We start from the raw sequence: 27696 nt of genomic DNA on the forward strand, positions 1-27696 counted from the left end.
AAGAGATGGCATATAACAAATAAACACATCAGTGGTAAATATGTGTAATATGAAGACGAACGTCCCCGTCGATTTCACTTTGTTGCGTTGGTATCGCTCACTGTCATGGCTCCTTGAGCGAGTAGCTATCAGCTCCTAAAACGATATCAAAATCTTTGGGGGAGAAATACAGCACTTCTTCCCTTATTTAAAGAAAAAAATCGGGTTTTTTTACGGCTCGGGTTTTGCTTGGATACATTATTAACATGGCGGGGAGCAATACGGCTCAGAAAACATGGGAGCTGTCTAACAGCATGCAGGAAGTTCAGAGCATTGATGAAATTTACAAATATGACAAAAAGCAACAACAAGAAATCCTCGCTGCGAAGCCATGGACGAAAGAGTGGGTGCAAAACGACATTGTGGTATTTAGGTTTCTGTCTAAGTATTTAGGTGATTGCTGAGCTGCCGCATTCGTATTAAATGGTGTTCGTTGGTAGTTTATTGTTGGAACATTAGTGGTAGCTTAGCTACAAACTAGCAAACCGGTCTTTATGTCGGTAGCAGTACAGCAAACTGGATGTGTATCTACAATATACGCACTGCTTAATATTATCTAACATCAATACAAATACATTTGTCATTGTTCATCTTTTAGTCACCACTACTTCAAGTACTGCAAAATCTCAGCTTTGGCCCTGTTGAAGATGGTAATGCATGCCAGGTCTGGAGGAAACCTGGAGGTGATGGGCCTCATGCTGGGAAAGGTGGACGGTGAAACCATGATCATCATGGACAGCTTTGCTTTGCCCGTGGAGGGCACAGAGACCAGAGTTAACGCCCAGGCGGCAGCCTATGAATACATGGCTGCCTATATTGAAAATGCCAAACAGGTGGGACATTGACTTCCACGCACATAAAGAGCATCGTGTTTGAGTTATGACTTAGAAAGAAGGAACCGAACTATAGCCTAAATAAAATCAGACTTGATTTCATCTGAGACATTAACTTAATACTTTCTGTGAATGTCACTGGCTTACAACCATTTTTTTTTTTACTTAAGGAAGAGTGTTTCAGCTGCTTTAGAAAAATCTTTAACTTAATATCAATAAGATTTTTACAAACTATAAAGGGATTATTTGAAGCATTACTGTCTTTTGATAGTATTAATATTCTGATAACCATATATAACCACATTTGTCTGCCTTTTCCCATGATGAGTATACGATTACTTACCTCTAACCTATTTTCAAGCACTTTATTGTAGTTAATGTTGCAACCCAAGAAGCAGGAATACAGTATGAATATATTATAAGGTTAATATGATTTGCACTCTTTTATATTATCTAGGAATAATTGTAAAATTTTGTGTAAATTGTACTATGTAATGAGGTTTCTCCAGTCCCTGTTTAACATACACTATCCAATACTCTAATGAATTCAAGTGACTACACGAATGTGGAGATATTTTTTCTTAAAAGAAAGGTAGGAAAATTCTACTTTAGATAAGGATAAAAACTGCAAACTGTGTCAAATACAATCATGTTACTGACATCTTACACTTTCATAAAGAAGATATGATTTTATATTATCTATAATTCCTCAGGTTGGCCGGCTGGAGAATGCGATAGGCTGGTACCACAGTCACCCAGGCTATGGATGCTGGCTCTCAGGCATAGATGTCAGCACCCAGATGCTCAACCAACAGTTTCAGGAGCCTTTTGTGGCTGTTGTGGTAAGATGGGAAATAGTAACCAGTTTTATTTTGAAGCTAATGGCTTTTTGTTTTTAACTGTGACTTCTATTTTCCCACTTTTCAAATGGAGCTTATCCCATATCCCACATCCCATTAATGTGGGTGTAACTGAGAAGGGGGGAAGAATACTGATGGATGAGTTGTAAATTTGCACGTAGTACTGATGAATATTTTGCTATTACAACCACATTTGCTATTTACACTTCATTTGGTTTAGCGGCGCTTAAATGCCAGGGGCGTCATGTAATTAAGTGTATATTTTCAGCACACTGACAGCCCCAGTAAAAAGGCTCCTGGTGGCCACATTTGAGTAGTCCCTAGAGGTTTGTGTGACCCCTGACTCTGTTTTCCTGTTCTACTGTATCTTGCTTCCTATAGATTGATCCCACTCGGACTATTTCTGCAGGGAAAGTCAACCTCGGTGCCTTCAGAACCTACCCCAAGGTAAAGCAAAGACTTTAGCAGCAGTCCTCTTTGGTCTTTAGTAAAATCACAAAATATCTGCTTTTTTATTCTTCTTGTGCATAGCTGTATTTGATTATTTGAGATGTTTTTATATACTGATTTTATTGTTGTGTATTTGTTAAGAATATATTTATAAAAAAAATTTCAGTTACTCTGTATTCTTAATTCCTTATTACTGTAGTAAGTACTTAGTATTTCCTTTTTGGATTTTTAGGGTTACAAACCCCCTGATGAGGGACCCTCAGAATATCAGACTATCCCCCTGAACAAGATTGAAGACTTTGGTGTACACTGTAAACAGTGAGTATTTATATTTGCTACAGTATTGTACCGGATCAAATACTTGTGTAGCATGTACTGTATCACACATTTTTCACTGTTTACTTTATTTTCAGTACTTGCATATGCGCTTCTTTTTTCTCTGTCTCTCTCCTTTTTAGGTATTACGCCTTGGAGGTTACTTACTTTAAGTCCTCCCTCGATAGAAAGCTCCTGGAACTCCTTTGGAATAAATATTGGGTTAATACCTTAAGTTCTTCAAGTCTCCTCACGGTATGTAGGGCATTTCAAAAATCAAAATGTTTGCTATTTGTTTGACATTTTGATTTATGGTTAATTATTACTCTATAACTCATCTAGACATGTGGTCACCAGCTTGTGATGTCATGATTTATTGCTTCTTATTAGCTAAGCGTCCGTGTTTGTTGATTTTAGTAATAAGCTGTACGTGAACTTTTTTCACAATGGAGATAAGTATTAAAGCTGGAGCCGACTCCATGATGCTCCTTTTCCCCCTTGCTGTTCGTTCGAAAGCCTGAAAGCCCCTCATGTAAATTTGCATTGTGGATGCAGGAACTCTGTCCTGAGCTTGACTAAACAGTCTAAATAGGCATCAGGCTTGTCCAAACAGTTGGCTTTTTGGCGTTTTGGATGAAGATGAATTGACTAGATGTCAAGAACGGGCTGCTTTATGGGTGACGGGCTTTGTCAGTTGCTACACTGTCACCCCAGCCAGGGGCCTCCCTTGTCATTGTGTTTTAATTACCTTTTCTACCATAAACACGGCCTCACCTTAAGCAAACCTTTCACTGACTTCTTTTCATTCACCACAACCCATAAAGTGTTCCTCTGGCTTTTTAGACATATTTGTTGCCATTCTGCAAAAAAAAGAAAAAAAAAGGAAAATCTGTTATCAAGCTTTTAGTGGCAAATTGTGCATGAGTCAGTTTCTGTGTGTTTGTGTGTTGCATGGTCAGAACTCGGACTACACCACGGGCCAGGTGTTCGACCTGTCAGAGAAGCTGGAGCAGTCGGAGGCCCAGCTGGGCAGAGGCTGCTTCATGCTTGGATTAGACACACACGACAGAAAGTCTGAGGACAAACTGGCCAAAGCAACACGAGACAGGTGGGTTTTATTTTCGATAGAATGATTTAGTAAAATTAAATGTCAGCTTAATTTATTTTGGGCACTGTAACTTAAGTATGATATAATATGACTGTAAATGTATAAATAATATCCCGCTAGATGAATAAAGTGGTCAGTGGTGTTGCTTTCAATTATGTAATCATATTTTCTACTTGTGTGATATATATTATTTTTTCCACTAACCTTATAACTGGCTTGTTTTCTTTTATTTTGAGCAGTATTTTTATCACATCCTCAAATTAAATGTCAGTCTTTTTTAAATCCGGCATTGATTAGGTGTTAAGGACAGTAGTTTATTTTTGTGTTTGTGGCTAAATTAATCTAAAATTTGTTTCTTAATCAGACCAGTGTTGCTTAGCAGTAATCATTCTGTGCTTTAAGATACTTTTTAATCAGTTATTATGCAAACTGACTCCATTTGGCTATTTCAAATTTCTTGATTTAGTTTCTAATAGAATCCAGCTCAGTAATCTCCTTATGAACTCCGCCAAGGTGGTCATGTTTTTGGGAGCATTTTCGTGTGTGTCATTCTTTCTGTGTGCAAACAGCTTCAAAATGTTTGAATTCATTTAGATAAACTTTGTTGGGGTGTAAGGTGGCATCATGTTAACAATCCGTTAAGATTTGGCTTACATCCACTCAGGCCTTCAAGGTCAACTTAATGATTTATTGCCTGAAAATTGACAAAAAGCCTTATAACTTAGAAACTATGATTCTTACAAGTGTGGTATAAAAAGCACCATATAAAGATTTAAAATATCATGTCATATTTGACCTCTGACCTCTCCTTCAGGGTCAATAGATTGATCTGAAGGTGATAATGATGCTATATAGAGAGATTTAAAACAGTTTCTTTCAGCAATTGTTTGTATTGACAACATAGAAGCATATTAGGAATGACATATAGAGTCTAAATATCACATTACTATATTATGAATTTGTTATGCACATTACAATAATAGGTTAGAACTGTTTAAATACGTAATTTGAATACATGTAGAATATGTTAGAATAAGTATTTTTTTAAAAACAAACTTCTGCTGAAAAACCTTTTTTTTACACTTTTTTGTTATTAAATATTTAAACTAAACAATGAAATAAATGTACTATATCCACATGAATTTAAAAAACGGGTTTTATCAGGGCAAATAATGTTGATAGTGGTTTCAGTTTCATCTTTTAGTGGCTCTATAATGTAGTGGTTTAAAAGTTCACCTGTCAAGCTAAACATCCCCGGTTTCAGGATAAGACACAGGAAGGCCAAATCACACACGGCGAGCTACCTGCTGTGGCAACCCTTCGTGAATACGAGTGCAGCCGAAAGTAGCTTTAGTTTCAGTGATATCTGATACATACAGCCACTACGAATGTCTGCAAACAGCAACGTTACGTTTAAAAAGTCTGCTGACACCACTTTAAATGTCATATCCCTTTATGCTGCATCTGTTTTCCTTTTCTCCCCCCCCCCCCCCCCGGATTAAATGCTGATCTTCATTTCTCTCTGTGGTTTATTTTAGCTGCAAGACAACCATAGAAGCGATTCATGGTCTGATGTCTCAAGTCATTAAGGACAAACTCTTCAATCAAATCAACACGTCTGGAAATTAAACCTCAGCCACAAGGCCATTTGAATTACACCTGGAAATGTGTTCTTGTGCATGCCCGGTGCTTACTGATTCATGGTGTATGTTTAACTGCTAAGAGTAGCATCATCTGTCATTTGTCTTGGGAGTGCTTTTCTATTCATTTTTCCTTCATGTAGGTAAGAATTAGAAGACACGTGCAAAAAATAAAACTTAAAAAAAGCAGCATTTTGTGCTTTTTTTGTTTGTTTGTTTGTTTGTTTGTTTGTTTGTTTGTTTTATATAAGGCAAAGTGTAGCTGGGACAGTGATCGGTTTCAGTGGAAGGTGGATTAGATATACACTGCTGTCCAAATGTTTACTCTTTAATGCATAATATTATATTCTCAATGCCCAAGGCACGGCGGCATCTTTTCACACATAGCCCTGATTCAGCACAACATTTAAATAACACATCGGTGTGGTCACATTTAACGCTCAGTCTAACCTAGCACCAGTCAGTCATTCAAGTGGTGTAGCCTGTCATAGCATTACATAATGGAACAACAAACTACAGCTTCTGCTTAGGCTCAGCGGGAATCGACTGCCATGCGTGGGATGTCTCTGCGGAGTTGCTCCCAGCACAGTTTGGCCCTCGGTGGTACGCTGTGGCAGAGCGGCCAGCTCGTCAGGTTGTGGTGTGGCAGTGATGCAGGGCAGAAACAGAAGCCGTGCACACTGGAGTCCATTCACCCAACGCGCCTGCTCTCCATCGAAGCAGACACTCGCCGAGTCTGCCTTTCTTTCTTTTCCCTTTTTTTTTCCCTGTTCCTTTGGCCTGGGGTTGTGTGATGTCTTTTTCTATGGTATTGTAATGGCTACATGTATATTTTTGATGTCATGTATTGCAGTGGAGAGAATCCCAGTGGGACAGTGGAGGTGCCTGTTTTTTCTCATAAGCATGAGCTTTGGCACCACTTGCTATAATGATTTTACTTAACCATGATTTAATCTGTGTCTTAAAACAGAACTTTTGGTGTACTGGTTTACGAAGATGGAACTTATTAGATTAGATTTGATGAAGTTTAGGAATATGAAATCATTGAGTAAGGTTTTTGCACTCAGTCTACTGACTAGTTTGTATTTTCGCCAAATATTTAAATGTATTACATAGCTGACTGTCAGTGCTGAGGAGGTATTTAAAGTATGCACTTCTAAAATAGATTAACCTAATGTTTGGTCTTTCATGATTTAAGAAACATGTTGAACTTGTTGGATATGTAAATATTGTGATTATCACCAGATGGACATTTGTATGCATGACTAAAGCTGCAATAAGAACATTTATGTAAATTCTAATCAAGTCAAATTGTGGGCAGCCAAAAAAAATTAAACGATCCTTTTCAACAGATTTCTAATTCTGAAGTATGTTCCCGTTAGTACAAAAAGGTTTCTGCTTGCATGACTGTGAAAAAGAAACATCGTAAAATAAAATGATTTAAGAAGCGTTTTTAATGTATATGGCACTGCTTTGACAGATAGTTATAAGCCTGATGTTGTCCAATAGATCTAAGTATAGATCTAATGACCACACTAATCAGGAGATGGAAAGAGCAGTTTTGCTGTGAGAATGATTGATCCCGCTTCCTCCCCACCAAGGGCTGCTGCATAAGCAGAGGCAAGTCACTCCTTCACAGGAAACCCAGGTCATGACAAAATTTAAAGTTTACCGACTTTCCCCTAAAATAAAAACATTAAAAAAAGCTTTTTTTTTCAATCTGGAAGTTTTACTATCCTGTTAGCTGTCCCCCAGTTAGCTACTTAATAGCCTTCTTCCGCGTTGCTGGTGTTGCGCCAATTTCAGTGACCCGTGGAATTCTGTTGTGTCTCGCGGACGCTACTTCCGTTGTTTCCATAGAAACCATGTTCACGATCTCAAACAAAAAAGCCCAACACGCTTGAAAACTGTGTAGCTATAGCATACGTTTTAAACCCCGTTGCCGGCGTTGAAAGGTAGGAGAATGCAGTTAACTATTTATATATTTGATTTTTACACCTGAACAATATTTAGCGGAAACGTAGAACTTTGTGTTAGATGTAGTTAAGAGGCTAATATTGGGGCTATATTTGTTGTGCTAGCGAAGCTATATAAAAAGGACCAGATTCCTTCCTTTCACTGTTGCTTTGCAGTTTATCCACTTCAGTATGTTACTCCCTGCCCGTATGCACTGCTATAAGCGTGGAGTTTCCTTGACAGTGACAAACCGCCGTCCACAAGTCCCTGAAAACCCCAGGCCCAGGAGTGTTTGAGTTCAGTTAGTCTATAGCTTATCGATCAGTGTCTAGTTTTCCTTACACCGCCGACCTGAAGCCTTGAGATCAAGCGTGGATGAGACCTGCTGTCACATCACTCTGCTCTCCTCTCCCCAACACTATCTTTTAACTACACGCGTACACAGTTGTATACTTAATACAACCTAAGCTTAATACCTGAGGAAATTAAACTCAAAAAGTATAATTGTATACCTCACGGTCAGGTCATTTTAGTACACAAGCCTTATATAAAAACACAGTGGTCACCTAAAATCATATAAATTTCCATTAGTTTTTTCAAACCATGACGTGATTAGGTTTTAGACCATTGAAATTTCTGTACAAGGTTATTGCAAATGTAAAAAGAATACTTTTCTGTCAGCAAATATTCAGAGGAAATATTTGTATGTTTTAGACACAGCCAACCCATAGTCACTGCTGTGGGCTGAATGCTTGGCTGAAGCTGAAAGGGATCCTCTCTGAAGCCGAGATTGTGACAAGCCAACATGGTACATCTGACCGTAGATCTGATTGCTAAGTCTAGAAAGCACTTCAAAAAGAAAAGGGGCCTCTCCTTCCCAGAGTACCTCAAGACACTCACCCACCTCCACTTTTCTAACAAGAATATTGAAGATATTGTAAGTAACCAGCATCTTTAACACTTCTTTAATTCTGGTTTTTCAATTTACTAATTTTAATGCCTAATTTCTTGATTTCCAAGGGAGATCTTTCAATGTGTACAAACCTCACCGTTCTTTACCTGTATGATAATAACATCACTTACATTGGCAACCTCAGCTTTGCCTCCAACCTCACGCATCTCTATATGCAGAACAACAGCATAACCCATATAGATAATCTGCACAATCTGCAGAACCTCTCTAAACTGTGAGTAAAGTTCAACTGATTGGTGATAAATATATAAAGTGGGAGGTGTGTGTTTGTACATGTATGTGATTTTCGCTGCTCTGCAGGTATCTCGGGGGGAACAGAATTGCTGTGGTGGAGGGCTTAGAGCAGCTCCATCAGCTCAAAGAGCTTCATGTGGAGAATCAAAGACTGACACCGGGGGAAAAGTTGCTCTTTGACCCCAGGACTCTTGACTCCCTCGCTGTATGACCTATTTTTACTCTGTTCTGCTCACTAATAGTATCAGAAAAAAACATCCCCCACACTTCCAAATAATTTAAGTTATCCTTGGTTGATTCATTATACGTTTTTAAGCTATCGAAAGACCAGACGAAGGTCTGACATTCAATTTTCATGCACAAAGATGTGTGTGGGCTGTCAACCCATGTGTAGGTTATCACATCCAGTGAAAGAGAGATCTGAGATTTCCCCTGATCCGTGTAAGAGCAATATTGTGCAGGGTTTGATGATGTCAAAGAGATCTCTGTTGCTCCCTCTGGTCTGACAAATCAGTTGAGTCTGTTTGCTTCGTTTACTGCCCATGCTATGGATAAACACACCAGAAGTCTCAGCTTCTGGTTTGTTTAGATAAATTAAAGAAATTGCTGTGCAAATTTAAAGAGTTCCAGCGTTTTATAAATGAGCCATTGTGAAACTTCTAACCAGGGTGAACATTTTGCAACTGCACCACACACACATATATATATATATATATATATGTAAAGACAACATATCCACATGCTTAAGAGTGCTTACAAGCAAATAAAGAGATAAAAGTAAATGTAGTTTGGACCAACTATTACTGCTTCCTTTAAGCTCTGATATATGGTATTGCAGATATTTTCTTTGGGTGGGTGCAAATGATTTTTGCCTTTTCTTTGGAAGTTGCGTTGCATATTTGAATACCTGTAGTTTAATATCAAGTTGATTTGACCATAAAAAATATGTTGCATATGTACGTTATAGTCCAGGATCTGTTTGTAGTAGTCTGTCATTGTACTGGCTGTAACATGAACTCTTTTCTTTACATTAATATGAATTCTGTAAATTCTTTGTTCAGGAATCTCTGTGTGTCCTGAATATTAATAACAACAACATCGATGATATCAGAGACCTGGCGGTGCTGAAGGAGCTCCAGCATTTTTCTGCTGCAGACAATAAGCTGTGCAGTATTGAGGTAAATATACGTTTTCAGGACTTACTTGATGTCATTCAAGGCTCCTGCTGCAGTGTGACTCAATTAGAAAGTGAGTGCACGTGAAGTCAAAGTAAATACTACCCCTTCACAGCAACTATGCATGCCTGATCAGGTCAGCATTAACATTGTTCCATGGCTTTCTGCACTGATGTGTGAAATGATATGGATAGCGGGGTTGTAAGGAACTAAATCCTGCAAATCCCGCCAGAGCTTCCCAGTCTCCACGACTCGCACAGGGTCAGAATTATTCAACAAATCAGCGAACCATTCCCCCGAGAATTTTCTCGCTGACAGCTTCAAACAAGCACAAGTTTCTCCCGTTCCTTGGAAGGTTGATTTTTCCTCTCTGCCTTGGAATCGTCTATTTGATGTCGCAAACCCCCACTATATCACTTTATGAGATTTATTAGACTCCCTGACGCTGTGATGGCAATGATATCTCTGTTTAAACTTATCTGTTAACTGAAAAAGTTGATGGCTTTATTTGAAAGGGTGTAATTCTTGCTTCTTATTGGCATTTAATAGCAGGCTGACGCAATGAAAGCACTTTGTAGTTGACTTTACTACCTTCTTAAAACAGGGGACTTTCTTTGGAGATCGTTGATGCAGGTAATTGTTGTACACATGTCATTTTTTTTAGCAGATGTCTCCTATAATTTATACAACCCGTCTGCCACTATCGATTGTGCAAAGACAGCCCTCCAAAGGATCAATTTTTTCTTCTGCACCATTTGGTCAGAGTCCAGAGGAAACATTATGGATTTTTAAAATAGATTATGACAGGCAGTCAGCCTGGGTGACAAATGGGGAGCATCTTCTGAGGCAGTTAGCTGTGCGCGGGGCAGAGAGGACAGGGGGAATCGAAGCTCTGGTCAAATACAGGTTCATAACTGGCCCATCATTAGTGGAAGTGAGAGAGCCGGCCAAGCTCAGTGAACATTCAGCCTCTGCTGTTCTCCACGCCCCCGTGTGGGGGGCAATTTGGCGCTGGGCTCCTCTTCAGTGAGGGCCTTCTGAGTGACGGCCCTGACACGATCATTTATCAAAGCCTGGGAGCGCGTGGTGCTCAGGGGTCCCCCTCTGAACTGATTGCGGCTCAAGCTGGAAAAGTGGAAGCGCTTTGGCCAAGACAGGAAGGCAATGAACAATCAGAGCGTGTCCAGAGAGTATTCATATTTCCAGGCTTGGATTAATGTGCCTTTAGATAAACATACAACTGCAGGCTACTCGCTGGAGGAGCCAGCCTCACACTGCCCCAGGAGAAAACTTGTAGTTACATGACACCGGCGACACTGTTTATTAAAACAGACTGATGTGTTGTTTATGCACTTTCTATTGGCCCTTATACTTCATATTGCCATTCACTCACACCTTTCTTTTTTTCCAATGATCATCTGAATAGCAATCATAAGATTGCATTATATTTGTTTTAAACAAACTGGGCTATTGTTTGATGTGTAAACAATAACCTTAGAGACACAGTGTTTCCAGTAGAATAATTAGGGATTCAGACACAACAGATTATAGCAGATTTCCTGCTCTGTGTTTATTTTCAGGAGCTAGAAGATGTGTTCAGCCACTGGCCTCAGCTGTTTCTAATGGATTTGAGTGGAAATCCTGTGTGTAAAAAAACAAAGTACAGAGACCGCCTGATAACCGTGTGCACAAGCCTCGGTAAAATAATAATCATTTGTTTGCTCAGTTCACTTCTAATTTGAAAATACGCTTTCATTATTTTTGCTGTGAATTAAATTTAGGAAAGACTCTTAAGGATAAAATCAAAACATTCACAATAGTTCATTTTATTTTTTTATTTTTAATGTTTGTTTGGTTAAAACATTTCATATAGAGGCTCTTGATGGAAGGGAGATTAATGACTTAACCAGAGAGTTTCTTATTAACTGGAAAGCATCCAGGGAGGCCAAGAAGAAAAAAAATAATAAGCATGATGTCTGGAGCACTCATCCCTTATTCTCTAACAAGTAAGTCACTTTATTTGTACATTTTTTTTTTAAAAAATCCACCAACCTTGTTTACAGTCATTTTTCCCTCCTGTTTTTGCTATTTAATTCTCCCTTTCGTCTTTGCATGGTCCATTAAGTCACTTCTTTCCTTTAGTAAGGGTACTGTAGATCTGCTAATATGTATAACAATACTGGAAAACCATACTATCAGTTTTTAGATTAATGTAAAAATCACAAAAAAAAAGTCTGAATTGAGTTTTACATAAGTTCATAAGGCCGTTGGGTGACTTCACACCCATGCAAATTTCAGTAGTAGTAGCAGGACTTAGCTTTGTTTATATTTCAGATGAATTTAACATGGGTCAGGATCTGCAGCCTGGTCACAGCCACGCTAACATGCAGAGGTGGAAGCCACAGCAGTCTCTCAGGTCCAGTATCACAGTTTAAAAAAGCCTACATTCGGCACATCTATGTCATGACTTACTAAATTATTTAACTGCAAACTGAATCCAAATCATAAGTAATAACTGCTGATGGTAGGCTGACCCCAATTCTTAGGGTCCCCCCCCCCCCCCCCCCGCCTCCAAAAAAAGTGAACATTGCTAGAGAAATTCATATTTTATTGTAAGAGTCAGTTAGTTTTGCTTCATTCTCCTTCCTATCTTTCTTTCTTGAAAACCTGAAAGGAACCATCAGTTTTACTGATTTTACATAAGATTAAAGACATTTCAGTTTAGCCATAAAATGATTATAGCTAATATTTATTTGTCAGCATTTGATTTTTTCTCTCTCTTATCTTCCAGGGCAGAAAAATTCCAGTTTCTGTAAATAGCCTTGATCTTTTGGCTGTCTCATCAGCTGTCTGCAGTCATGTGGTTGCTTTAAGACAAACCTACAAGTGCACCAAAATCTTCACCCATGACTAACTGCTTGTACCTTGTTTATCCATCTTGATTATTATAGCTGCAAAACTGCAGGCAACTCAGAGTCACTGCAGCTTCCTTCACCTATGGCATGTTTTTACAGCATATTCTAAAGTGATTTCATTATATTGAAATAATAAGTAACTAAAATTAATAACCATTGTGGGAAAAAAATAAAGACGTTTATTTAATGTTTTTAACAGCTGTTTTATTGATAATTGCTTTGTGTGTGTGTGTGTGTGTGTGTGTGTGTGTGTGTGTGTGTGTGTGTGTGTGTGTGTGTGTGTGTGTGTGTGTGTGTGTGTGTGTAAATGCATTGCAACTGCTAGTTGCAATGCATTTCCTGTGATGTCATTTTTCTTCTAAATGCATGTCAGCAAATAAGTGAACCTGGAGATGCAGAGTGGCACAATCTAAATGATCGCTCTGCTTTATTATTACAAGTCTTTACATTATCCAAAACTAACAGCGTGTGCTTCTATTTAAACAGCCGTGATAAATGATTCCGTCCTCTTTTATAACATATAAAGCCGCGACGCGGACGCATTTGGTCTCATCGTCGTTACTTTGAGTTTTAGGGAGCCACGTGGGTGCGTAACCCTGAAAGATGCGGGATAATTAGGGAAACAAGCTTACTTAACCTTCCCTTACTTCTCCTTATAATTAGTGGCCCGAAGCAATACTGTTACCCCATCCTTACAAAAACAATGTTTATTAAGAACACTCTGAGGATACACATATTATGAATAATTCCTTTCATTAATTTGCCGACATCTCTGTTTGGAGCCCTGAAAATCAGAGTGATTAATTTATGAGTCTCACAAGAATTTCCTCAACGCCTGCCTGTTGATTGCAGTGCTGGAGTTTATTTATTAGCTGTTCCAATGAGTTTGCAATTCAAGACACTCTGGCAATTCGTCACATGTTTTGCATATCACCTTACCCTTGTCAGTTTGGCTTCATGGTCTATTGCAAATAGCGTTTTGGTAGACCAGCCTTTTGTTTCTGACCTTAAGGAGCATATTTGAGCTAATTGTGACCAAACTTCTCCCAATGCCACTTTCTTTTTTTTTTCTTTCTTTCTTTTTTTGGTGATAGGCTTATGAAGAAAATACAGTGTCAAGTTCGCAGCCAATTAGAGTGGAATACGGCCTGCACATATCGGAGTTGAAGCAAAAGAGAGCCCTGCCTCTGGCGTTGAAAACGAGCCTCTGCTGCCCCCAGACAGAAATAAGTTGGAAAGGGGGAAAGAGCAGCCTTTTCTCCGCTGCGAGCGGGTGTTATGGGTCGAAAGATTAATTGCGTCGGAGTGAAATACTTGTCCGCCGCTTTGTGTATCCAATAAATTAAGGGCTCCCGAGACTTACGCACACAGGTGAAGTGTTGGATGTGCGTACACGGGGACTGCGGCGCAGCGTTTCTGCATACTTTATAAGGATAAACTGGACTTTGAAAGGGACCTCTTCTACATTGGCGAGCAAATTCTCCGACCTAACCACGTCTTCTTTGGGTTGCCTTCATGTCGTTTTTTGAGGCAGAGCCGTTGAGAAGTACCAGAGGTAAACTCCACATCAGACTACCGAACAGATAAGGCTCTCATGCCGGGAAAGACTTGGTTTGTAAATCTTCTGAGAATAAATTTATGTCAGTGCAACTAGACAGCTGTCAGTTATTTGGATTAGGTTTCTTTTTTGTTGTTTTGTTTTTCTTTGATGCTGAAAGATTTTTAGACTTGAAGTGTGTTTCCTGTTTTATTTGCAGCATCATACAGTTTGACCTTTAATCACAGAACTTAACTTATGGATATAAATAAATGCAAAAGGCAGCAACTTTAATAGTGTAGATAAGTATAAATGTTTAAGTTCAAATTAGAACATTTGCTACAGAACAGCGGACTCAAATATTCCAATTTGTCTGTAAAATGGCTGAAAGTTACAGCTAGAGTTCAAATAAAAATGTGCAGCTACAGTGGGCAGGTATAGGCTAACCTAAAACCTCTTCATCCAGGTCAGTAAGTGCACCCCGATGGTTGGAAGACAGACGCTCCGAATGGACAGCGGTAATTGCTCCGGAGCAGTGGTGGATGACAGTCCAGGATCCAGCCCGAGCTCCAGCCCGAGTCCAGACGGTCGTCGTCAGGAGCTCCACCGGGCCAGAGTGCTCCAGAGCGGCGGGATCGGCGGCAGAGGACGCCCGGCAGCAGCGAATGCGGCGAGGGAGAGGAGCCGGGTACAGACGCTGAGGAACGCCTTCCTGGAGCTTCAAAGGACTTTGCCGTCAGTGCCGCCGGACACCAAGCTGTCCAAACTCGACGTGCTGATACTGGCCACCACCTATATTGCCCATCTGACTCGAACTCTGCAGGAAGAAGGCACAGAGGAAGGAGAGGGCACGAAACAAACAGAGGCGTTACACTCACTGAAAGGCGAAGGCTACCTGCACCCGGTGAAGGTCAGTGTTAATAAGCATTAATCACTAGAGATCTAGTTTTGTTTTCAATTCTTCATTAATTGTCTTATTCTAAAATTATTTTGGTGATCATGTTCTGTTAGAAATTTCTCACTTTTTAAAATTTAAGAAGTTAGCACAGCCTTTATCCTATAGATGCAGAAAATCCTGTCACACCACCGAGCTCTGCTTTTAGAAATTATTTTACCAATTTAAATATTTCGATTTATTAGTTTCTGTTTTTCCCCTACAGAAATGGCCAATGCGATCCAGGCTGTACGTTGGAGCAACCGGGCAATTCCTAAACACTTCTAGTCCTTCAGAGTCAGAGGATCAAGGCCCATCGTCGTCCACCTCCCAGTAAAATAGGCTTAATTCATTTGTACCGAACAGCTTCGTTTTGTGCATGAGTTCATGCTTTACTTCCGAAGCGGCACATGATTGTAGAACAGCTCCCACTAAAGCACCGCAAATTAGGAAGACCTTGTAAATTAATATATTACGTGAATTTTATTGTATAAATTTTGAGAAAGCATACATTATATTTCTGTGTGTTATTTCGACTAATCCTGCCTGCATTGTGCAGCTCCACACACGTCCCAGGTATATTTACAGAGACTCCTCGGGGCAACGAGCCCGTCATGCTTGAGTGTGCACTTTCAGCTGAGACATTTGCACTAAATGCATGTGTGAATAACTTAACATCTGTCATGTGAAGTGGTCTGTCAGGGAGCCCACAATGCAGGCTCCGAGTCTCATGTTCCTCCTTATTTTTTACATGCATGGGTGTAAATGTGTTTGTGAATAAATTACTTGACAATGAAAGAAGATATGTCTCCAAGGTTTGAACGATAGAAAACATTTTAAAGGTGTTCCAATTATTATTATTATTATTATTATTATTATTATTATTACTGATGGCATTTGCTGGACAGTGATTGTGGTTTTTGTGGTCTCTGAACAGTCACTGTAATTGTGTGGCTGTAGGTTTTAATCAAATCCATCTGTGGTGCTCGATTAAGAATTTGGAGATAACACAAATAACTTGTCTTGCAGCTGATTTTAGAAATCCGACTGGCTAAAAGGTCTATGTAAACAATAATAATTGGTATTATTTTATCATAAAATATAAAAAAAAAATACGATACATGAATGCATAATTTATAGTGTTAGTAAAAACAATTACAATCCATACAGTTTAAAAGGGATGACTGCTTTCTTATTTCTGATTATTTTTCTTATCACTAACATTTAAAATATTAATACTTCATTATGAATTGAAGTGTTATGATAGGTGTTATAATACCAATTTCTTCACTCAAAATATCTTTATTGGTGACTCTGTTAGACTGATTAATCGGATTTCATGATGTAATTTTTTAAAATATTGATATAGGTATGTGTAAATCCCCAAATGACGATATTTCCCTAATTTAGCTAGTGCGGATTAAATAAAGGAAGAGCATAGAAACAGAAATTATGATATATTTTTTATTTATTGATTTATTTAATTTTATTTTTTTGCTGTGCGTCCGGATCATCAAGTTACATACCCCTCTTTGTTTGTTTTTTGTGTTTGTTTGTTTTTTTAAATTCACTTTTATTCATTTGTTTTATGCTCGGCCTTCTGTTCCTTCTTCAGTAATCAGACATATTACACATTAACGTTCATATACAAGTACATAGAAGTAGTTCCAAATTCAGAGCATCGTACCTTCCTGGAAAAAAAAGAAAAAAAGAAAAGTGGCCATAATTGTACAGCTTCACTAAAAGCTCTAAAGTACCTTATATTAAATGGACAAATTACCAATAATAATATATTTAATGTAAGTTTTGATGCACACACAATTGCTTTGTCTCTTTTCTCTCTCAGATCTATTTTTAACTGAATACAGCGCTGGTATTAGTATGTTTATTTATATATTTATTTATTTATTATTCCATTTGCCTCTTGGATGCCCCCCACCACACACACACACACACACACACACACACACACACACACACACACACACACACACACACACAACTTTACATGGGCCCGTGAGCGCATGCCCAGAATGACCATCGGTCAGAATATAGAATGACGACAACTGAACAAAAATCACTACATATGTATATGTCTTTACAGGCCATCATCATTGTTATTAAAACTTTATGCAATACAGTGCATAAATAAGAGCACTTTAGATTTTAAAAAGAAGCTTAAAAAATGCTTCGCTGTGCGCTTCGCATGCTGCACTGCGCAGCCGTGGTGCGTAGAAACAGGAGGTCGGACCGGAAACTCTTCCTCTTCTCCTGGAGATGGCTGCAGAAGGCAGTGCGGCGTTTCAGCTCTTCTCAACATTTAACTTCTTCGCGATTCAACGCGTAGGTAAGCAATAGAGACACGGTTGTGTACGTTTGCATAGCTTAAAATGGACCATCAGTCAGCGTGTTTTCAAGCTGAATATGAATTTGCTCTTGAAACAGGCCATTAGTCGGTAGCATGAAGCTAGTTAGCTACTCAGCCACGTGGGTGAAAGGAGTACAGCGTAGCTTTCCTGTTTCTCATCATAGTTAAAACACTAAAAGGTGTTTCATTCCATTTATATAGTAAAGCTAATCTGGCTCCTGATTTTGAGCATTGCACCAACTCTGTCCTTACAAAAACACGTTAGTGTGTTGGTAATAAAATACCATGAATCATTTCATGTGGCAGACATTTTTATTTCTCGTCTCCCGGTCCCACGATCTCATTGGTTCCAGTTTACAAATGTGAACACGTTAGGCTCACAAGAAACACGTGGCGTGAAGTATTATTTTGCAGATCTGTGGATGTATGCCTGCGTAAACTAAAAACGAAGCTGAAATGATGGCGAACTTGTATTAGATATTAAGATGGGAAATTTTATAAGTTTAAAAAGAGTCGTATAAGGGCTTAAAGACAAACTTCTGGTTTCTTGGTTGCCTAAAAGCAAGTGATGGCATATTTAAAAAGTTTGCATTTGCACCTCAAATGTAATATTGGGGATTTGTCTTCCTTCGCCACCTTTGTTCATTGGTGTGCATGTCTCGTTATAATAGACAGGTCTCATCCCTGAAGTAAAGTAATAAATCATTTTTCTGGACTCACTGTCATTCAGCATCTTACTGAACGCTACGTCTAGTCTTGTCAAGGGGTCAGCAGAAGAGCTGCTGGTCAGGGAATTACCACCTCTCATTAGTTTACTGGGGAAAGTCATCAAGGCCCCAATGAAGACATAAGGTCATGGCAGAGGTCGTGACCTGCTGTTGAACCCATTCTCAGACATGCGGTGTTAGCCATGCTCCTCGGCTGTGTTATTTTGCAACCTTTGACCTTCAGGTGATCAGTCATCTGTTCTCGCTATATTGGCTTTTCTTTCAGTACATTTTACTTATTCAAGCTGAAAATCAATATCCCATCACTCCTGAGAGCAATTAGTTGCAAGGTTTGGAAAAGCTGCAGTGACAGACTTTCACTGATCTTGAGAGGTGGTTGGGGTGTATTTCTGTTGAAAGGGAGTAACTACTTGATTTAAAAACTTAAAGTTAGAGCGAACTATTAGGCTGGTCCTTAATAAAACCAAAAGATCATACTAAACTAACTCTTTTTTTAATTTTTTTTTATTTCAGATGCTATGCTGCTGCAAATAACCTGATGTCTTCACTGTGTCGACCCTTTAAGGTGAGAGCTGAAATATTTGACCATATTTAAGTTTTGGTTTAACTGTAGCTCAGTCTGGCTGCTGGAATAGTGATGAGATCACATTTTTGCCGTTTACCCGTCAGACAATAACATGGTGAAACTGTGACTAACTGAATAGCCAGCATAACATCAGACAGCCTCATATTTGATTTGTATGAAGAGATTTTCAGGAAGTTCATGTCAGTGGTTTATTTTGCTTCAGGTCTCATGCTGTGGTTGCAGGAGAGGCACGAGATGCCTAATCCTTTGTCTCCTTTCCCCGAGGACAGGTTAGTGGTTTCACAACAGTAAAATGGAAAAATGAGTAACTGCAGTAATTGTTGCAAATCTTGTCTGCTCATACTGATTCAGTGGTTAAAATGATTCCCAAACAACAAGTTGTATTAATTTGCTTTGCGGCAGCTATTCTGTAGCTGCAGCTGGAATAGTGATGAGTTCACTTCTTTCGCCGTTTACCCATCAGACAATAAAGTGGTGAGATTTGTGACTACTGAATTACCAGCTGCAGTCTTTGTCACCTACTTCAGCGGTCCCCAACCTTTTTTGCGCCACGGACCGGTTTATGCCCAACAATATTTTCACGGACCGGCCTTTAAGGTGTCGCGGATAAATACAACAAAATAAAACTAGTATCGGTACCGAAAAAAAGATTTATTCATAACACACGTGAAAAGACCCAGGAAAACAGAGTTAACGATAAAAACGATAACAAAATAATGCTGAAAACCGATAAAAACCCCGAAAACCATACATTTCACACCTGAGCCTCAACTCTCGCGGCCCAGTACCAAACGACTCACGGACCGGTACCGGTCCGAGGCCCGGGGGTTGGGGACCACTGTTCTAGTTTACCCCAGTTTTTATTTAATACAGTAATAGTTTCACACAGCCAGAAAATTTCATCTTGCCAAACTTGGCATTTACTTTCCATTTAGCAATTTTGTTCTTTTGTTAATCTGATTTCAGTTGACCTCTGAAATTCTTCAGTCTTGAGCCTATTATTTCTACATTACCTGTATCTAAAATTACACTGTGTATTGTTAATTCTGCAGATAAGCAGCAGCAGCAGTAATGGAGCTACACAGTGACTGGCAGTGATTTCATGCCTTTCCTGGTAAGTAAAGCCAGTAGTAGACTGGTGTATTCAGGAGCTGGTTTTCTAATAGCCCTTTTCCTCTAGTACCTACTTGGCACGCCTTGGCTAGACTGGGATTTTAGGGGTTTCCATTACGTGGTAGTACCTGGGATCAGGTACGTTTTTAGTACCTACCCAGTCGGGTTTCCAGTCCAAAAATATGACGTCAACAGACAGAATACCACTAATTGGCCGGTCAGTAGTGTCACTCAGTAAGTCAAGAAAGTGACTTCTTCCATTTTTGAAACCTGGCAATGAGGGAAATGGCTTCACAGAAACATACACTGTGGTGTTTGTGTCACATACAGATGTCGTTACTGGACTTTCAGATGCGTTGCTATAACGACTGCAAGCACATTTTAGGACTCAATTGTAATGGAAAGCGTCTGAAACGGAGTCGAGTTGAGCCAAGTAGTTACTAGTGTAAAAGAGGCATAAATGGCCAGCTTACTTCACTGGTATGTCTGCTGATGTAACTTGTAATGATGAGTTCACTTTTTCGCCGTTTACCCATCAGACCAAAATGGGCTGCTGAGAATGTGACTGACTGAACTTAAAATTACTTTTAAACCCACATAAATCATTTATTCTCATTTGACTGACTATATACTGTATATTTGTTAGATGTGCAAGGTTTTGGAAACACTTGAATGACGTGGGAGTACACAGAGTGGCCACAATTGTAAGGTAAGTAACAGGTTCTACCCCTGTCACTTTGGTTTTTCAGACCTGCACATGCCACACTGAGCTCAGTTTTTTCCCCCTTCTTGCTTACAATTTAAAAATGGATAGTTACTTCTTTTTTTATATATATATATATATATATATATATATATATATATATATATGCACGCACGCACAATTGGTGGGGGGATTTGTCTGCAAGAAAAATATCTTGACTTAAGTGTATTTTGGATATTTAATCTTGGATGCAATATTTTTAAACATGTTTTGGATTCAGATTTTTATCTGCATTCAGCACGTATTTATTTGTTTGGTTGTATTTGATCAGTGTACAGATTTGAAATGTAAAAATAAAGGAGTTTAATCTTGTGTTGCCTACCTGCATTTTGTTAAACAACCTAGAGAGGCTTCACTCTTCTGTAATGTATGTGTCTGCTCCAGGTGCGTTGGTGTAGATGAACCGTAAGATAAGCTGATGGAGCTCATCCAGAGCAGCGTCTCGCTTGCACAAACCATCCACATCTCCCAGGTCACAAGGAAACACTGGATCGGGTGGAATAATGAGAGCAGAGGCACCTGTATGAAGAAGAGAAAATCCTGAATATATTGTATATTATATTGGTGTTTGATGCTTTATTATCTTGAGTGTTATATATTGATCAATAAAATGAGCCATGCTTATGAACAGAGCCATCGAGTAATGTCATTAAATTGCTAAATATTTACTTTTTAGTGTTATGAGGTGTGAGAATTTAAAAATGAAATAAATACCATGCTTGAGTGAGACTGAGCTTTCGCAAAGGAGTACAGCGATCACAGCATCCTGCTCTAGTACTTGAGTTCTGAGACACAGCTTGCAATGAGCCTCAGCCAAAGAGATCCTGTGACAAAATGAATATACAATGTGAATGTCTGCCTCTGTATTCAGTAAGACCTTTCTAATACACTGTTGGACAAGTAATCAATAAAAATGTTACATTTAAAATGTAAATGGATAAATCAAGACTGGCTGTGTCTGTACAGTATAATGTGGCCTGCCCCGTTTGGCCTTCTCACTGAGAACATTTATTTTCATAGTTTTAGCTGAATATAAAACGTGTCACCACAGTGGGAAAGATTTGTAAACATTTGTCAAAGTTGCATGAAAAATGGTCATCTATGAGCAGCAATAGAATGGGCTTGCACCACCTGGTGGATGAAGTTGACATTACAGCAGACTTTGACCTCTGCAGTTTAATATGCAGAAAGTAGAGGTTTAATGTAAAAAGCCAGTAAAGCACTTACAGCAGTTTGATAGAGGCCACAGACATGTTGACACCCTGACCCTGTGATCGCACTCTGCGGCTCGCCATGTAGTAACCATGGATTATTTTCTCTGCTGCAGGGCTGAGCTCCACTTGCAAACCTTGTGCATGGGCCACCAGCTGAAGAATATAATAGTATATTAGCAATATAACATAATTTATAATATAATATTAATAGAACATGTTTGTTAACCTCCTGATAGTCTTGAGTGGAAAACTCCCAACAGGGTGGGTCATGGGGTTTTCCAGACTGTACTGCATGCTGGAGGGTGTGGACAGTCTGGGCAAGCAGGGCCTGCTCTCCAACCCTGTCTCTACACTCAATGACAAGGCCAAAAGCATCTGCCAACTGAGCTGGTACAGCACCCATCTCCTGCTCACAGTAAAGAAAGCTGTCAATAAACCTTTATTTGATTGGTTTGGTTATATTTTATTATTCACCCCTTGCCTACAAAAAGAGCAACACAAAGCACTGATTATCCTCAAGGGTTCTGCTGTGAAGTAATATTGCCTGGGCAGGGCACTTCCTTCAAGAGCACTAAATTGTCTCAATTTCCTGTTTTGCCTGTAGCACCAACAAACAGCATCTAAGCTGAAGGAAAGGCGGCTTTTAAAAAAAACTGTGTAATATGCAAAATAAGTTACAAACATAAATCTAAACTTAGACCCAGTAAAGCACATTCATACAACAATAACTTGATGGAACTGAACTCACTGCTGCTCCCAGTGCGCCACAGTCTGCCCTCCCAGATCGACGGGAGGAGTCTGTGACGGCCCAGAAGCTACACTGGACTGGAAAGGAAAGCTGCTGGTCTGCATCCTCACCATATTTCTTTCCAGGGATGAACACTGATAGTGTGCGGGTCTCCATAACTGGAAAAATATTTGTTTAAAAAAGATCCATGTCTTTTATAGCTGACATCCTTTTAAGGTTATTGTAGCACTTACATTCGTTACCTGACTTAATGGAATCCAACTTGTCCTTTCTGTAATAGCTCAGATCTCCCAACAGGCAAACACCCCCAGTGGCTAGCAGGACGGAACCAGCATGGATGTTAGCAGTACCTGCTCCATGTTCATCCCGGGATAGGCATGCGAACATCTCCCCCGTGGCCTGATGCCTGATCCCACGATAGGCCAAACTCAAGCTGTATGTCATCAATCTAGCACAAAAGGATAAGATGATAGATGGATAATGAGGACGATTTGATCATAAGTGTGGTACCTAGTGGGTCCATTTAGGTAAATGGACTGGTTCTTAAATAGCACTTTTCTATTCTACTTGAGCACTCATAACGCAAGCATGTGGTTACACACTGCTGTGTGATGGTGTGTGACCAAGCTCGGGCCCAGCATGAGGAGGAGGTGCCAGGGCTGTTGTGGCTGTTCATGGTCCTTCCACATGTTACTGAGGTCCTGGTTTGTTAATTAACAAATTGTTAAATTGCCATTATGTCTTCTTTCTTAAGACTTCAATCCTCCAGTCCAATAAACGAGACCAAACAAGAGTAAATAGCAGAAAAAGTTGTTTGGCATTGGCAGATAAGATTTGGCAAGTTTTTCATGGACACAACCCACAAATGCATTTCCTTACAAACGTGGCACCATTTAAGGGGAAATAAACAGGCTTTCCAACAGTGTAAGATTTATTGCCAAGAATCATTGTTACAACACAGAAATAATTGATCAAACACAAATTTCCTTACTTTTTGTTCTAAGTATACATCCCTGTTTGGGATGCAGTAGGATTCAGGATTCAGATCATTTAAATTTGTTTACCTGTCGAGTATAAGCGTGTCAGTGGTGACAACAAGGAGATCCAAGTTGTGAAACATGTCCTTTTCATCTATTCTGGTCTGCACCAAGCTAAGCAGCAAGCTCAGCTTTAGAGTGTCGTACAAGCCTAGAGGAGCCACGTCCAACCCAAAGCAGTGAGCTACAATTGCAGAGAACCTCCACGGAGACGAGGCCATTCCCTTCAACAGCTCCTGGAAGCGGGCGCTGACTTTACAGTCACCTGTAAGTTGAGTTGTAAAACATGGTCTTTTACTACAATTAAAAATATAAAACCTGAGACTTCACTGTATGAAGACAAATTTAATATGTCTGATTTTCATTCTGTAATTTTAATGGAAGATAATTCACAGGCTTACACACTGGTTCCCACGGCTGGACACTATTTGCCTCCACACTCCAGGTAATGTTGGGCCACTGGTGCACATGTGCAGGAATGCCCAACACCCGGTAATATCGCCCGATTCTCATGGAGTTACACAGCTCGTCTACATGAGTAGGGGAAACAAAGCATTAACACTCAAAGGAGTTGTTCTCGGCTGCCCAGTGATTACTAAAGAAACATGCATGCCACCTACAAGCCACTGCCAAGAGAAACAGAGTGAGGACTTCAGAACAAAGATTTCACTGTGTGCGAACTGCACAGCCAGCTAATGAGTGTTCTTTGCACTTATTAACATATATGTTTAGTAACGGGAGCTCGCTGTATTGAATTCCTCCACAGGACTGGGTCAACAGAATATGTTAATCCTGCTGCAGAGATTTGCTAAGCTCTCAGGGGTGCTGGCGGGACAATGTTATTCGAGGGGACAGAAACACTTAATATCCTACCATGAGGCACCGTGCTCAGCCGGCTGCACTAAAATCTATTTATTTGAACTCTCCCCCACCAAGTTTGTGTTTCAAAGCGAACCTCGTTTAACAAGCCAGAGAAAATTAATGGCAATCCTCAATACATTTGACTGTAAATATAAGCCATTATAACCACATTTCTCAAGAGTAATGGATTAAGATCTTATTTTCCAAACAAAACAATAAACTTGCATTTTGAGGATATTAATCTGCAGTGCAGTTTGATTTTAAATGCTTCAGTTTACAAATGACAACCAAGCCTTTTAACCAAGGAAAAAGGATTAATCACCTTACAGGGTGGGGGCAGAGTCTTTTCAAATAACAAGCTATTTGGTTTTCTGCTGCGTGGTTCAGATGTTTTATAGCAAAGATTTGTTTTTGTTATGGAGCTGTTCTCTGAATCAAAAAGCCAAGGTGCACAAAGTCCTGTTTGAACCAGCAGATCAGGGCTCACCTTCACGAAGGAGCCGTCACACTTGGTACTGTTGGTGTTATGATTTGTATCGTCTGTTTTAGGATTAGGCTACTCTGATGTAAACGTTGGGTAATGCAATGTGTTTCTGCTCTTGGGTATTATTAAGTGTGATCATGATGTATTGTAATGCATGCTAGTGCATATTTTTCATCTTCTGCCACTGCCTTCACCACTCCCAAAAAAGCTATGAGTTTTCTTCTCCATTATTCACGCTGCTAAAAACAGTTGCACACTGCAGACTGTAGACATACCTCTGAGAAACAGGGTAACAGACTGGTATCTCATTGAGCTTTGCTCATGGCCTCTTAGAACATCCAGTGCTTTGACATGGATCAGCTCCACCAGCTGCTTGTCTATACCCAAAAAAAGACACATACATAATTACTGTGCAAAAGTCTGGAGCCACTTTATATATTGCAAGGTAAATGGAAAATAGTCACAATGATTTACTGAAACATGGGTAAACATAGATTAGAAATACAACATATTAAGCAGCAACAAATTTCTTATAATTCCAGACAGATCACAGCCTGGAATCTCTTAGGCAGCTTTCTTGTCATTTCTCTAAGTAGTCTTCAGGATTAGTTCTCCAGGCTTCCTGATGGACATTCAAAGCGCTTCTTTGGATGTTGGCTGCATTTTCGTTCCATTTTCTCTCAAGATGCTTCAATCATTTTGAAGACCGGGTTCTGGAGAGGCCAATCTATGACTGGCAGTTTATTTGGGATCATTGCCATGTTAAAAAATGAAACAGCTGCCAGTGAGATGGGTTCCAGAATCCACTGCATGGTGGAATAAAGTCTGATGTAACTTTTCAGCATTTATAATTGCTTAAATTTGATAAGATCCCCAACACTACTGGCTGAAATGTAGCACCAAACCATGACATAGCCTCCACCGTGTTATTGTGGCTGTTTTCAGCTGATTTTGTTGATGCAAAAATGCTATTTTATATCTTTCAAACTGTGTTATTGCTGCATTTTTCATAGATTCATTAAAAAAATGAATAAAAATTGTGTTTTTGTAAAAGGCTGCCATTAACATAGTGTCTAAAGATAAATTTAAAATTGGTTTATTACGAAGTTTTGTTGTATGTGTATACAGGATGTGACCCAATGTGCTTGAATGATTTATAGTTCAGTGTTAGGTGATTTAACAAACAGAAAACAAACAAAACAACATTCCTATGAAAATGGACAGATACAAGTATGGACCTAAAACTGAGTGAAAAAGCAGCCAATGTCCAAAGAAAATCTTTGAAAGACCTTCAGAGAGCACAAGCAAAGAAAAAAAATCACAAGAATGTCTGGCTCACTGGAAGCAAAACATAAAGAAATGAGGGGTTGACCTGATATTTTTTCAGTAGTAATATGTTAAAATCAAACCTTACAACGCACTGCAGCATTCTGAATCAATAGTACCTCCTAAAACTCTAAACTTCACATCCTCTTTCAATTGGGAACTGCACATCATGCAGCTGAAGTCGTTTCTCACTGTGGCTGACTCTGTTGCTCCGGGTGCGTGCACTCGAATGTGGTGAAAACCTACAAGCAGCATCACAGAAATGAGAATTTATATACTGCATTTGTCTTACTCTGACTTAAAAACCACAGAGTATGTGTATGTACTGCAGTACCTGTAGAGCAGGGGCAGTCATCATCAGTACAGAGGAACCTCGCCCGCTGGGTGTACTTTGTGACCCTTGTCATGGAAATGACCAGGCCCTCCATGGAGACAGGCCTCAAAGGGCGACATAAACGAGGAAAACTGGAAAGGTCCAGTGTGTACTCGGGGAATGGAGGCAGGTGTGTGAACTTCAAAATAACATTCACCTCAAAAGAAACATACACACATTGTTAGAGGACAGAGGCATCATCTGGTTTATTACACTAGGAAAAGCCCAGGTGTATTAATGAGGGCTGCATTCCCTTTAGGAGTCATTGTTTACTGGGACAGTAAACGGAAACGAGCCCTTCACTTGTGGATTTATACAAAACACAGTATTGTTTCGGTGAAAGGGGAAGCGGTTGTTTACCTGACTCTCCATGTGTATTTTTTCAATAAGTGAAAGGGTCTTTATAGCCAGGAAACAAACCTAAATGAGGAATTGGTTAAATATAGTTAAGCTGACAGCAAAAATGTAGCTACGTTTCATTTTTTGCCCACAGTTTTCACTTACAGACTGAAACAAAGCCGTAGCTTTCAGGGGGTCATGGAGAACACAGTCCCCCAGTACAGGATCCAGCTCCAGCACATCGGCGGGATTAACACCTATACAAAACCTGTACACCGCCTCGGTCTGCTGTGTGCCTGAAAATGACCGTTAGCAAAGTTAAAAACTCGGTGATTTTAGCTGTCATGGCTGCCGTGGAGCGGAACCTCATACCGTTAAAATGTTTGCAGTTTTCGCAAAGTTTCTTAAGACCACCGCTTCTGTCTAAGTACACCAAAACCGATTCTTTCAGCGATAAAATGTCAGCCATTTTTAAAAACAAATTATATCATGAAGACATTTAATGTTTAGTTGAGGTTAGTCCGGGTTCAGCGGGGGGTGCTAACTTTAACAAAATGTGACGTAATAATTTTTTTTTGTTTCGGTTTCCGGCTATAAAGAAAATATTTTAAGGAAAATTATGGAACTTCTTGTTTTGTTAAGAAAATTTCATAAATTTGTTTCCATAATGCGAAAAATTGTCAGTTCAGCGGTTTCTAATTGACGTTATTGCTTAATATTAATTTATAGCAAATTTAAAATACACACTTTTATGCATACTTCAATGAAGATGTTATTAAAACAAGGG

At 39.4% G+C, this 27696-nt stretch overlaps 4 protein-coding genes across 6 annotated transcripts; 3 read left to right on the forward strand and 1 right to left on the reverse strand.

Annotated features, from left to right (window-relative positions):
• The first annotated feature begins 80 nt into the window (after positions 1-80).
• cops5 (COP9 signalosome subunit 5) lies at positions 81-5434 on the forward strand. The gene is made up of 8 exons (XM_085173453.1): positions 81-382; positions 638-872; positions 1586-1714; positions 2114-2179; positions 2415-2500; positions 2641-2752; positions 3457-3605; positions 5144-5434. The coding sequence occupies exons 1-8, from the start codon at positions 246-248 to the stop codon at positions 5232-5234; spliced, it is 1005 nt and encodes a 334-aa protein (XP_085029579.1). The 5' UTR covers positions 81-245; the 3' UTR covers positions 5235-5434.
• Positions 5094-27388, reverse strand: mcmdc2 (minichromosome maintenance domain containing 2). Of its 2 annotated transcripts, none has more exons than XM_085173450.1 (15): positions 27282-27388; positions 27075-27205; positions 26931-26990; positions 26532-26727; positions 26317-26439; positions 25147-25248; positions 23928-24056; positions 23554-23791; positions 22732-22937; positions 22490-22647; positions 21968-22147; positions 21755-21894; positions 21242-21351; positions 20850-21046; positions 5094-14852 (listed from the first exon to the last, which is right to left on the reverse strand). In XM_085173450.1, exons 1-14 carry the CDS (start codon positions 27376-27378, stop codon positions 20880-20882), a joined length of 2037 nt encoding a protein of 678 aa, XP_085029576.1. In that variant the 5' UTR covers positions 27379-27388; the 3' UTR covers positions 5094-14852; positions 20850-20879. The 2 variants fall into 2 exon arrangements, with proteins under 2 accessions (XP_085029576.1, XP_085029575.1); XM_085173449.1 differs by having other exon boundaries at positions 22723-22937.
• ppp1r42 (protein phosphatase 1, regulatory subunit 42) lies at positions 8007-12689 on the forward strand. The gene is made up of 7 exons (XM_085173454.1): positions 8007-8138; positions 8222-8388; positions 8475-8613; positions 9470-9586; positions 11164-11281; positions 11457-11589; positions 12375-12689. Exons 1-7 carry the CDS (start codon positions 8007-8009, stop codon positions 12397-12399), a joined length of 831 nt encoding a protein of 276 aa, XP_085029580.1. The 3' UTR covers positions 12400-12689.
• tcf24 (transcription factor 24) lies at positions 14520-27545 on the forward strand. 2 transcript variants are annotated; one of them, XM_085173457.1, is made up of 7 exons: positions 14520-14945; positions 15196-17316; positions 18579-18630; positions 18854-18920; positions 19704-19765; positions 20411-20473; positions 20912-27545. In XM_085173457.1, the coding sequence occupies exons 1-2, from the start codon at positions 14520-14522 to the stop codon at positions 15304-15306; spliced, it is 537 nt and encodes a 178-aa protein (XP_085029583.1). In that variant the 3' UTR covers positions 15307-17316; positions 18579-18630; positions 18854-18920; positions 19704-19765; positions 20411-20473; positions 20912-27545. The 2 variants fall into 2 exon arrangements, with proteins under 2 accessions (XP_085029583.1, XP_085029584.1); XM_085173458.1 differs by having other exon boundaries at positions 15196-17312.
• The last annotated feature ends 151 nt before the right edge of the window (positions 27546-27696 follow it).

Source organism: Neolamprologus multifasciatus, chromosome 9, assembly GCF_963576455.1.
Source record: "Neolamprologus multifasciatus chromosome 9, fNeoMul1.2, whole genome shotgun sequence".
Lineage (NCBI taxonomy): Eukaryota > Metazoa > Chordata > Actinopteri > Cichliformes > Cichlidae > Neolamprologus > Neolamprologus multifasciatus.

Coding starts and splice junctions, on each gene's coding strand:
- cops5 (XM_085173453.1), top strand. CDS start 246: ATGGCGGGGAGCAATACGGCTCAGAAAACATGGGAGCTGTCTAACAGC. Junction 2,180..2,414: donor CCTTCAGAACCTACCCCAAG/GTAAAGCAAAGA, acceptor TTGGATTTTTAG/GGTTACAAACCCCCTGATGA. Junction 3,606..5,143: donor GCCAAAGCAACACGAGACAG/GTGGGTTTTATT, acceptor GGTTTATTTTAG/CTGCAAGACAACCATAGAAG.
- ppp1r42 (XM_085173454.1), top strand. CDS start 8,007: ATGGTACATCTGACCGTAGATCTGATTGCTAAGTCTAGAAAGCACTTC. Junction 8,389..8,474: donor CTGCAGAACCTCTCTAAACT/GTGAGTAAAGTT, acceptor GCTGCTCTGCAG/GTATCTCGGGGGGAACAGAA. Junction 11,282..11,456: donor AACCGTGTGCACAAGCCTCG/GTAAAATAATAA, acceptor CATTTCATATAG/AGGCTCTTGATGGAAGGGAG.
- tcf24 (XM_085173457.1), top strand. CDS start 14,520: ATGGTTGGAAGACAGACGCTCCGAATGGACAGCGGTAATTGCTCCGGA. Junction 14,946..15,195: donor GCTACCTGCACCCGGTGAAG/GTCAGTGTTAAT, acceptor TTTCCCCTACAG/AAATGGCCAATGCGATCCAG.
- mcmdc2 (XM_085173449.1), bottom strand. CDS start 27,378: ATGGCTGACATTTTATCGCTGAAAGAATCGGTTTTGGTGTACTTAGAC. Junction 26,991..27,074: donor CTACGGCTTTGTTTCAGTCT/GTAAGTGAAAAC, acceptor TTCCTCATTTAG/GTTTGTTTCCTGGCTATAAA. Junction 23,792..23,927: donor CCAGCCGTGGGAACCAGTGT/GTAAGCCTGTGA, acceptor CTCAACTTACAG/GTGACTGTAAAGTCAGCGCC.